The sequence below is a fragment of the Etheostoma cragini genome, chromosome 18 (assembly GCF_013103735.1).
Source record: "Etheostoma cragini isolate CJK2018 chromosome 18, CSU_Ecrag_1.0, whole genome shotgun sequence".
NCBI lineage: Eukaryota > Metazoa > Chordata > Actinopteri > Perciformes > Percidae > Etheostoma > Etheostoma cragini.
This window is the reverse complement of record NC_048424.1, coordinates 6,901,117-6,912,862: the sequence shown is the minus strand read 5'-3', so window position 1 is coordinate 6,912,862 and position 11,746 is coordinate 6,901,117. Positions and strand designations below refer to the sequence as shown.

At 39.3% G+C, this 11,746-nt stretch overlaps 1 protein-coding gene across 18 annotated transcripts in view; it reads right to left on the bottom strand.

Annotated features, from left to right (window-relative positions):
- Positions 1-859: 859 nt before the first annotated feature.
- Positions 860-11,746, bottom strand: part of gphnb (gephyrin b) — an 83,610-nt gene continuing 72,723 nt past the window's right edge. For 9 of the 18 annotated variants that reach the window (XM_034900889.1, XM_034900894.1, XM_034900895.1 and 6 more), the window contains 12 exons: positions 10,774-10,866; positions 8,691-8,746; positions 7,906-8,154; positions 7,667-7,725; positions 7,080-7,233; positions 5,358-5,479; positions 5,108-5,195; positions 4,801-4,874; positions 4,567-4,634; positions 4,342-4,445; positions 2,793-2,889; positions 860-2,115 (listed from right to left, as the gene is read on the bottom strand). In XM_034900889.1, the coding sequence (XP_034756780.1) occupies positions 1,982-2,115; positions 2,793-2,889; positions 4,342-4,445; positions 4,567-4,634; positions 4,801-4,874; positions 5,108-5,195; positions 5,358-5,479; positions 7,080-7,233; positions 7,667-7,725; positions 7,906-8,154; positions 8,691-8,746; positions 10,774-10,866 (1,298 nt within the window). In that variant the 3' untranslated portion in view covers positions 860-1,981. The remainder of the gene's footprint in view (positions 2,116-2,792; positions 2,890-4,341; positions 4,446-4,566; positions 4,635-4,800; positions 4,875-5,107; positions 5,196-5,357; positions 5,480-7,079; positions 7,234-7,666; positions 7,726-7,905; positions 8,155-8,690; positions 8,747-10,773; positions 10,867-11,746) is intronic. The other 9 variants (XM_034900899.1, XM_034900904.1, XM_034900905.1 and 6 more) reach the window with 3 other exon arrangements.

The following is an 11,746-nucleotide window of genomic DNA, read 5'->3' as shown; positions in this document are numbered from 1 at the left end:
ATCACAAGTTAAAGTACTTGTCCTGCAGAAACATAGCCCCTGTGACTGACAGTTATATATTATATACATGACAATATTAGATTATATTATGGTGATTAATGTGTAAGTAGCATTTTACTGTTATAGCTGGTTGACATGAACCGTTCCCAACATTCACAAGACAAATCTGAGAGGTTGTGAGATAAATATTAATGGGGGAAGAAAGAACGAAATTCTCCACCACAAATTTATATTCATTCCTACTAATGTTTTTGTGAAATATTGGATGATTTTAACTCTTTTGGACTCACACAGTTATTTAAAGAAAACCAGTTGAGGAGGTTAGAGGGGAAGGTGGAGCTGTAAAGAACTCCTCGACAGAATAATCTGAAACATGACAAGGGGCCCCAAATGGACGCTGTTGTTTGTAAGAGGTCACAAGCCAAAAAGGTTTGGGAACCATTGGTTTAATCTTTAAACATGTATTGTTTATCAGCTTTTTATGGAAAACCTAATCTGAAAAGCAACTGGTAACTAGGGCTAGGAAATACTTGTAGCAAAGTAAAAATACAATATTACCTTCTGAAATATAGACAAATAAATGTATAAGGTTAAACAATGGAAATTGTATTTAATACAGTGCTTGATTTATACTTGTAATTGCTGAGTAAATCTCAGAATGGCCTTTATATTATCGCAGTAAAACACATTGACATTTGGGAAATGTAGTCCCATGGACCTCTACAATGGTATGTGGTCCGTCCACTTGTCTATCCTTCAGGCTACCACCAACCAAACTTTAAGCACCAAAGAAGAAAATCACTAATTACATTTATTTTCTTTAGATATATTTTATTAAAAAAGGAAACCCAACAAGAACTTTTTTACATAATGATCAAGGATTTTTATTATCTTAGTCTCTTTCATCAGTTTCATATCATTACAGAAAATGTTATAGTACAGCGTTGTTCAATGTCTCCTCATTGCTTAATAATTTCCTTAGGAGTGCTGGTCACATATATCTGTACAATATGGTTCTTATTTTTTCTGTACATTTTTTGTGAAGTTGGTTAAAAAGGCTGTCAGCACTTAAAGAAGCTGTTTCTTTTCTTTCTTTCTTTTTAAATTCTTAAATAGTTGATCAAATAAAAGATTATTTTCCCCAGGTTAAGCCCGCCCCTGGGGGGGTTTGGGGTAGAGTTTACACCCGGGCACTGTGAAAATAAGGAAGCTTCAGGGTCTGGGCAGACTGGGTTGTGCCCCCCCCACCTCCCCATCCCAACATTACCTCTTCCCTGCCCAGGCATTTGGCACTGCGCACATAAACAAGACTCACAAGATAAACAACAAGCAAAGCTCTTTGTGAAGCCATTATGATGCATACTAATGAGAGAAAAACAGAAGTGTCACCTTGATGGACGCTCAAAAGAGGAAGTGGTCTTGTTGTGCCCCCTCTTCCTTATAGCTGAGCACCGTGGGAAATCTGGAGTCATCCTCAATGTTTTCTTCATTTTCAAAAAACAGATTCTTTTTTTTTCCACTAAAGATGAGAAAATAATAATTTTCTTTTTTTGTCCTGGCAGGCACCTACAGCTGTCTATTAAAATGCTACTGCTATAGATAAGGTCTAGCATTGAACACACAAAGCAATTGCAATGAAAAGAACGAAGATGCCTCAATATAATAATGATAATAATAATAATAATAATAAGAATAATCATAATAATATATTACAGAATAAATCTCTTTTTATAATTAGATTTTTTAATTAAAAGTTATATTTCTTTGTTTGAAATACTATAATCTTTTTAAATTAATTTTTTTCATATGTATCTAGATTGTGATCAAGATGTTGACTATACCTCAACGTTATCCAAATCAATAAAAACTAGCTGTGCCGTTGCATATTACAGAATAGTCAATGATATGTGGACATGCACCGTGAACCACCCATTCCATCCCTTGCTATATAACGCCAACGCTCCGTCCCTCTGTGATGACATCATAGCCGACCGATGACCATGACGTCAACCACCTCGCCCTTGTGCAGCTCCACGTATTGCTCTGTTTTCGGAGGTAGCATCAGAAGCCCGTTAGCACTGCGCATGCTCATCAGCCTGCTGCTCACCTGGTTCCCTGCAGAAGACAGAGAACAAAATACTTTAAATCAGGTTCTAACCCATGAAAGTAATTGGGAATTAGTTTTTTCGTTTTATCCTATCATAATAAAACTAAACATGATTCATTACTTCATTGTGATTTTATATTGTACATTAAAAGACTAAAAGGGCAGCCGCTAGGAATTCTATTTAGTGTAAATCAGTAAATACAGGGAACCTGAGGTGGTTGTGGCATAAAATAATGTTTACTTCCAGAGTGTCTTTATAGATTAACAGATGTCATCAATCTACTTTATTATTTCTGCCCTGATGAATTCCTTCTGAAGTTACAAGTGCAATTATGCCTAGAATTAAGGCTTTGAAAGTAACTTTTCTTTTTGTCTGAAAAATGTTTTCTTTACTGGATGATATTAACTTTAAAATATCCGAAAAGGTCCCATATGTTTGCATGAAAACATGTATTTATGATGCTATGTAAATTAACTGCAGTTTAGGGAGTGAGTTTGTTTATTTTGAGTATTTAAAACTGTAAATGTGTATCTTTATTATTTGTTTTAATGTTGAGTTCCGTGCTTGACATGAAGAGATAAATTAACAAATTATGCCACCAAGTAGTGAACAGTTAGAGCCTTATTCGGATGTGTGGCTTACCAAACAATGCTTCACATCATTATTTGGATAGGCTTCTGGTACCTGTGCTCTGTGCCCACGGCAGAGGCTCCTGGTGATGCCATGTCAGAATGCAGCGGTGGTATTCAGGGCGAGGGTCCAACTTTACATCACAAGACAACTAGAACAAAAACATACAGCGGGAATTATAATGACGTATGTCAACAAATACTCCTCATCACCGTGGGTATTTGTCTGTAATTAAGATACATTTCATGTAGTGTGGAAACTAAATAGGCTTTCAGATCATTTTCTAGAATCTTGGCATTCTTTTTATTGTCTGATGACACAAACCCCACTATTCTCGCATTTATGAAGCCAACAACCAAGCCTTGGTCTAGTGCAGACTGTCACAAACTTTGACGGCAGACCGGTAAATCTTTGGACTCAGGACCCTTATGAATGCCACACAAGTTGAAATGCGCTTGTTGTTCTTTATAAAACTACTTTACCTGGAGTTTTGGGCTCTTCAGACTTTTTTGAATTCGTCCATTTACCTTGGAAGTAGGCAAAATGGTGCCAGAAATAATCCCTACACAGCTTTGGAGCATTTCATGTTTATTTAGCATGTGTCCTCAAGGATTGACTTTTCCGCCAGAATTAGGGAGGTCCTAGATATTGAACTTTCCTTCCAGCACATTAATGCAGCACAGTAGTAGTAAATTAGAAATCGTCTAATAGCACAAATCCCAGATCTGAACCTTCACCAACATTTTTTTTAACTTGGGTAAAAGGCTAACTGCCCACCCAAATTCTGTCACACACTTTTGTACATTTTCAAACTTTTTATGGCAACCAGAAGGCAGTAGGCATTGTTTCACCTTAATTGGCTAAGGTAAAGGTTTTTCCAGATTACTATTTGACCTGGGTCTGATGCCATCCTCTCAGGGAAATTATCTGGCTACATCTGTGCTTCCAGGCCATCAGTCCCACTACTAAGTGTCAGTAATACATTCAAGTTGATTTCTAACTCCAAATGATATAGCATGTCTCTCTGTATAGTACTTATGACGGCAGGGGAACAGACCTCTCATCTCCTCTCACTTGATGATGCTAGTTGCGGATGCAAGCAGCGGCTGTTCAGTGTGAGTGATATTATCAGGATTTTTCTTGTTCTACAATAATGAATATTCATGAGCAGGGACCAGGCCTTCAGGTCAGTGTGGGCCGTGATTGGTTCCTCTCCCAAGTCAAAGCAAAACATGGTGTTCATAAATATGTATCAAGTGGATGATGAAAATAGAATTAAATCATGAGTGAAGATGCAATGGACTGCAATCATTCACCCCAGAACTTTAGTACAAACTTAATCGTAATGTTCCCATGTTTTCCTCTCTGTTGCAGTCTGTTGCATCTACACTCAAATGTTCACATGAGGGAGGAGAAAGTATCTTTGGCAAATAGAAACTAGTCTTTTTACCTTTTTCATACTCAGTGGAGACCTTGTGTCAGGTCATTCAACAGAAAAAAAATCCACTTCTTGTAACCACCAATGCCTCAACAGATGATGAACTTTGACTATTTGTGCCTTGACCAGAGAATCAGGCTTCCCTGGTTTCCCTGTGCATCCTACCCTCGCTTTGATGATGGTGGGCCTAGGGTCCAAAATGCCCTGCATCTTCCTCAAGGCAGGGATGACAAAAAGATTACAGGTGACAACAGCGGACACGGGGTTTCCTAGGACAGACAGACGGAGAGAGAGAGAGGACAGCAACAACAGAAAAAAGGGAGAGAAATATATGAGTAACACCTCTTCAGAAACAGCGAAAGAATCACTCTTTCTCTCAACTTCACACACTACCTGGGAGGGCAAATATAAGTTTGCGAGCACCGTCCATGTCCAAGGTGGCAAATGTTGTTGGGAGACTAAAAAAGAAGAGCAGCATTTTAGTGTATTGGTATATTTTATGCAACACTGCTGTAAATGTACATCTGATATTTAAACTCAAAACTCGAGTTCAAATTTTCGGTTAAGCATTTGATAACTGTGCCGTGAAAAGTTGATGAGAATAAAGTAGGTTCATTTTCATACCCTGGTTTCATGAAAACACGACCAAAATGGATCTGAGCATGAAGATCAATATCCAGAACCTGCTTAAGGTAGTCCTAAAAAAGACATTACAGTTACAAAAAGTTGTCAAAACATTCAAGAGCAATATTATATTTCTGTTATTATATAAATTTCATAAATGAAGTTAACTCAGACAACCCATAAATAGTATCTGTTACTTTCAGTATTTTTTTTATTACCTCTAAAATAAAGACTGTCATTCCCCCCTGCACCACAGGGTGTCAGTGGAAGACAATCCCATGATGTAGGATGTGTTCTGCCATCATACCTTCTCTCCCATGGACACTCCTCCTGAGGTGATGATGACATCAGCACGGCTGATGCCTTCATTCAGAGCGTTGAGAAGGTCATCGGGGCTGTGGGGCACAGAGAAACACACACACTTATGTGAACCATCAACTTACAGGAGAGGAACTACTGGAGGGAAAAGTTAAATTGAAAACTATTTTTTTAGGATGGCAAGATGATGAACATTATTTTGAAGGTGTGACAAGTATAGAATATACGTAAAGGCCTACTTGTCTCCCACGATGCCCAGATTGATGGTTGGATAGCCGTGCTCCTGGATGGTGGCCAGCAGGGTGGAGCGATTGCTGTCCCTGATCTTCCCAGGATGGAGGTCGTCTTCCGGGTTCAGCAGCTATTACAAAATGGGGAGAAATTAAACATTAGAAACCCTCCTTATACATTAAATAGCTGTTATTTTTTTAAGTCGGTACAAGTAAAAACCAGATCTGGCCTAAAGGTTTTATGAAATATTCTTAGCATCTCTTTGGGTGGAAGCAAGTCTGGTGGGTATAGATATAAATATTCAGCTGCAAGACAAAACTCTTGTTGGCAAACATCCTTTTATTACTTTCATATTATGACTATATTCAGCCTGCTCTTAGTACCAAATGGGTTGGTTCTGAATAATAGGACCATAAAGCGATTGTCAGAAATTTGACTTGGTTTAAAAAAATATATATATATTTTAAGGTGACTGACTGAGATAACAAATTTGATCATTTGGTGTTGCTCGTGCTTTTAGATAGTGCTGAAATTATTAATCGATTAGTCGATTAACAGAGAATTGAATTGCCATAAATTTTGACAATCAATTAATTGTTCAAATTATTTGTTCTGGCATTTTGAATGAATTGCGAACTGTTGGTTAGACAAAGCAAGCACTTTGAAGAACTTTGGCTCTGGGAACTTGAGATCAGTTTTTTAAAACTATTTTTTTACGTTAAACTAAATGACTGATCGATTAATTGAAAAAAATAATAGATAATATATATGAAATAAAAATAACTTGTAGTCCTACTTTTAGAGAAAACCAAGAACAAGTCGCAACATCAGTTATTTGCAGGTCTTGCGGATACGTTTTGACCTCCCTACTTTTGAACTCCAAATGTGAACATTGTGCTTCTCAGATGAGGAGACCTCAGGGTGAGGAAACGCCAACAAGCACTGCTGAATACTAAAGTTATTGAAGGAAAGCAACACCACAAATGAACATGCATCTTATTCAGCAGGTTCAAAGTGGGTTTGCGGGCAGACATACTGTATACTTTCAGTTGTAAAAGCAAGCTCTGCACAGATATTTCAGTTTTTGTTCATTAGTACAGAGTACAAATGTACTCAAAATCTAGATGGTCAAATTAACATTGTTACGGGTAGAGTGTGTTAAACTGAGAAGACAAATACCTGTTTCCTCAGACTTGCTCAAAAGAGCTGAGATGAGGACAATCTAAAACTTCATAGGTTTGCAATGTGGCCATGGAGCAGGTGACTCACGGCTGTTTTACACAATTCAGACATATCTGCTAGCACCAAGAACCAGGTGTTTTGGGTATCTAGAGTCTGCTGAGGCTCCCCATGAAGGTTAAACACCCTATGAAATTTAAACTGCACATCGGTCACACAGAAAAAGCACAAATATGATCCCGGTGTTTAAAAGAAACCACCTGGTTAAAACATTCTTCACAACTGAAAGCACACATGCAACGGCTGAGTGCGCATTCAGCTCTGAATGTTGTTCTGGTGTCCGCAGTCAAAGCAAATAATGTTGATTGTGCATAAATATGAACGGGGTATGCTGTCAGAGAAGATGGCAAGTTGTTGTTACCTTTAGCAGCTGAGGCCGAACCTTTTTGGCAAATACAGATACAGTGTGGGTTGAGTGCAAGGGGTAAAAATGTCCCAAATGAAAATTAAACTTCTTGACAAAAGCATGCACGTTTTTCTTAACTCCTTACCTCATTTCCTGTGGACATGACAGCCACCACAGGGAATTTCTGGACCTCCACCTCTGTGACTCCCACAGTTGCCAGGAGGCCGATCTCAGACGGGCCCATGTGGGTTCCCTTTGCAAGCACACACTCCCCACGCTTAATGTCATGACCGATGGGCCTATGGCAGGACAGCAAAGACGGTGGTTCAGAGGAAGAGAAAGGAAAGAATGTTGAAAAATGCACTTCAATTCAATATTGTATATACCCTACTGTCGAACCCCAAATGTAGCCCAAATCATCGTGTATTCTAAGTGCCGGTAATGCCATAATCAGTAATGAGATTAATAAAATATCAAGTTGAATCACAATCACATGATCAAAATGAAGACAAGGAGCCAGCAGCATAACCCAAAAAATCAACTGTGGTTTCATAATGCATTCAATCTTATCAGTTTTAATTTTGAAGACCCTATTCACACTAACGTGTATCAGAGGTAGGCCGACAAACAAAAAGGCAGGAGGGTGATTGACACTGTCTACCAAATCTACAGTATGTGATCAGTAAAATGGTGATCCTGGTTTTCTTAATAGGAACACAATAACACACTTACCTGATGTCCTGCCCTGGGCGAGCCTGTACTAGGATTCGTACTTCCAGCTCCTCTGTGCCCTGAAAGACAAGCCAGCTGTCAGAACCATCAGTCTGAGCAGATACAGTTTTTTTTTAATACTAGACCAAAATGTATTGTGCATTTTGGTCATCTCTTGGCTAAACTTCCTCTCCGTGACATTTAAAACAACCAGAATCATTTTCAGTTGCTATGGTGTTGGTATAGACTCTATGCAATACCTGTACAAGTTGCTGTAAGTTACTGATGCCCTTCACAGGGTAAACTCTGGTTGGGTTGAGTTGACCACAGCCCTGATTCTGACATCTCCCTGCCTCTTCATCGGGTAAAAGACCAGAAGTCAGACTTACGTCTTCAGACTCACGGAGCAGCTCTGTATCTTCCACCTGGACAACAGCGTCGGCCCCGCATGGGATAGGGGCACCCGTCGTCACCCTCATCACCTGGCCAGGCATCACTGTGTGGGTGGGCTGCAGAGAGACACAGAAACAGAAAAGGGTGTCATGGTTTATCCTTCAACTTTTAATCATACATTTTGTCCTATCGAAAAAAAAAATTAAATGTGCAATGCCTTTACTGGTGGCTCATTTCACACAATGGCCTAAAGTGAAATAGAATAAAGTGAAATGACAGCAACATTACACACTCTTTCCCAAATTTCCACAAAAGCATCTCACAAACTGAAGACAGCATTGGGCCAAAACAGTGATCCAATTATAGTAAAAACACAACAAAACTTAGTGTAAAAAATGTGTAGGCCTAATAAACAATATAAGGGGGTATGTATGGTGTATGTGTTTGCATGTGTGCGGATTTTGTTCATGATGAGAGGTCGAGGTAGTCAATAAATCTCTGTAGCCTACTCTTGTCTCAGAGTTCAAGGTGTGAGGTAAAGGACAAAAGTGAAGTACTTTATTTTCACATACAGGTTGTGTGGGTGTGTGTAGAGGTCTTTTTATGAGCTGGAAAAGGCGTGTGTGTCTAAAGTGTCATTGTGGGCGCGGACCTGCTCTCCAGCTTGGGACTCTCCAATGATGAAGCGGTCGCCTGGGCCATCAGCCGCTAAAATAAAAGAAAGATTTAATAGCATTCACACGTGTACAGCTCAAAATTTGAGTTTGTGTGTGTGGGAGTGTGTCATTTAGTTGAGTAATTTTATTTCAGTGGCCTACAGAATGAACAAACATGAAGAGAAGGAGAGAGAGACATCTACATTTGACGTTTTTTAATTAAACATCTCTAACACAGACATACAAGGTATTTTCAATGCTCGCAGGTTTCACAGTTTAGATTAACCCTCTCCTTCTGTAAATCATGCCTCTCCCCACTGATTTCTACTGTAGCATTTCTACAGACAAATAGCTGACTTCAGCCAATGGGAAAACTGAAAATTCACCCCTACTAATCTGCTCTTTTACAGACCAAACACACAAGACTAAGAATGAAGCTCATTACAAACTTTAAAATATTCTTTGACACTGTAAAATGTCTTGGTGAGTAAAAAACCTGTTACTTTAATTTCATGGTTTAAAATGTAATCCTAACTAAAGAATTAAATGCTTCCCTATAAGAAAACCTGACACACCTTTCCTTGTGAAACACTTGGCGAACACCACTGGGTGACAATGAACATCTGTTGAGTTTAAAACCACATTTTCTGTTTTTTTTCCTTCTTCAATTTTTCACAAACCGACACAATGGAATATGATGTTCCTACCATTTCCCACCCAGAGAACCAGACGTCTTACTAAGACAGTCTTTGTTTTGAGGGGTTGCAGGTTTGTAAAAGAGCAAAAATACGCACTGTATTCTGGTTAAGCCATAGGTTATTGGCTCCTTCCAAACCCATAGTCAAGGCACTAAAATCTCTATTACATGTCGTTTAGCTGAAGCTTTTATCTAAAGCTGCTCTCCAAGTTAACAAGGCCCTCAATGCTTTCCAAGACACCCAGCCATTTCTTGACCAAAACAAGTCAACTCAATTTGCCTGGATCCCACCTAAAAAACACTTTCTAAGGAGTTGGTGGAGCCATTACAATGAAACATCTCTCTGAGCAAAGATAACTCCATTTCTCTTGCCGCTCGTCTCCCCCTAGCAGCTATGGAGGCCAGCCTCCTCCATGTTCCACAATGCAGAGCCTTCAGTTCACCTTGGCAGAAGAAGCATTTACATGGCTCCTAAGGACGTCCTCCACTGCCCCAGTGTCTTCATCTCTAACTAGGACAATCAGGTCATTAATACAAGAGGAAAGACACACTGGCCTGCCTAGTTTTTTTAGCTATCTAAGTTCTGCCTTCCTTTTTAGGAAAACCCAGGAAATGGTAAACAAGAATGGGTGGCTCCAGCAATTCATAAATAATCTAATACTTACACTGTTTGTGTCTTTTTCTCTAACCTTAATCTAACCTTAATTCTGTCAGTTAGCCAGTTCTGTTTGTTACGCAACAGTTACACCTGACAATTACCCCTACCAACTGATCTCTTTGTTAGACCTAATTATTTAGTGAAACCTATTTTAATTTAGTGATGTGCAAATCTCCAAATACAGTCCTAAACTTATACGTTTTAACAGAGCTACGTTATAACTACGCACAGCTGCTGGTTCAACCAGCTGCAGAGCTTCCACTGTGTTCCATAAATGACCAAAAGACCTAAAAAGGCCCAGTGTTATAATGAATATTGTATTTTCTATTTTAGATTTACGAACAATTATTTTACCTTATGAACAGAAGATGGGCTCTACATGTACAGTAACTGCATAAATGTTAGTTAAGGGTATAAATTACTGAGGTGAAATTGAACATCCATAGCAGATTCTCTGGCTAACCTGTCCTAGACTGGACGCTTCAAGCCCTGATGTAATTTGAAAATATCCCATTTCTTTTTCAATGACATGTTTTTTGAGGCCTGAAAACTAGTTTGAATGTTTAAACAGTTGATTCACAGCTTTAAACAGCTCCGCTTAGCAACCTATCTATACTGTTTCAGCAAAACTGACTCTAATGCGAAAAGAAAATAATTCAATTGATCTAAGATGGACGGGACATTAGTACATTTCAAATCACCTGCCATAATGTACGGTACTTACCTCTCACAGCATAACCATCCTTGACAGAGGCAGGGAAGGGTGGCAGGTTGTCTTTGGCATAAACGTCCTGAGCCAGGACTCGACCCATCCCATCTGGGGGAAAAGAGGAAGAACATGGGTATGAGGAGAGAAGGAGCAGCTGGACAAAGGGTGATGGAAGGAGAGAGTAACAGCTGGAGAGAAAGAGAGACAGAGGTAGAGAGGAAGAGGGAGACAGTGCATCTGATTCAGATGAAGATACACAGAGGCATATGCGCCGGAGGTGCATGTATATGTTCAAGTGTGTTTTAAAGAGAGACAGAGTGTGACACCACGCATCAGAATCTCTCTGCATGACTCACCACCTGACCAGCACCCACGGACAACAGACACACACGCACACACGCATGCATGCACGCACGCACGCCTATTCTATTTTAACTTTTCTGATTCACATTGAAGAAGTGAAGGCTTGCAAGTGTCACTATCCTAATTTTTTAACCACTTCCACCAGCCAGACAACTTAAAGGCACTCATATAACATTTGTGTAGGAAGAACAGAGACTCTGCAGACAGACAATAGCTCAGAGAGAGTGAGGGAAGGAAAGAAAAACTGAAAAAGACATAGGTAGAGTGGGTGGAGAAGAAACATCCTGGCACTAAAAATACCTTAAGCTGCTGTGTGGCTATATTAAGCTTATCGCAGAGCCTTTATGCTATGATTATATTGGTCTTAAAATGAAGATCTAAGCTTTGATATTAATGAGTTGAAGGAGAAACATATGCAAGTGCACACACCCACGTACATGCATGCATAAAGCTTACTAGATGACAGTCATAACAAGCTGCTGTAAATAATGCACCTCAGTTGTAGAAGAAGATGACATGCGTGCGTGTTGGACTTGTCCGTTTCTTACATCTTTTTTAGTTGACCGCATTTCATCAAAGATATTCTGGTGTATTTCCACAACCGATACACTATCAACACCGCACA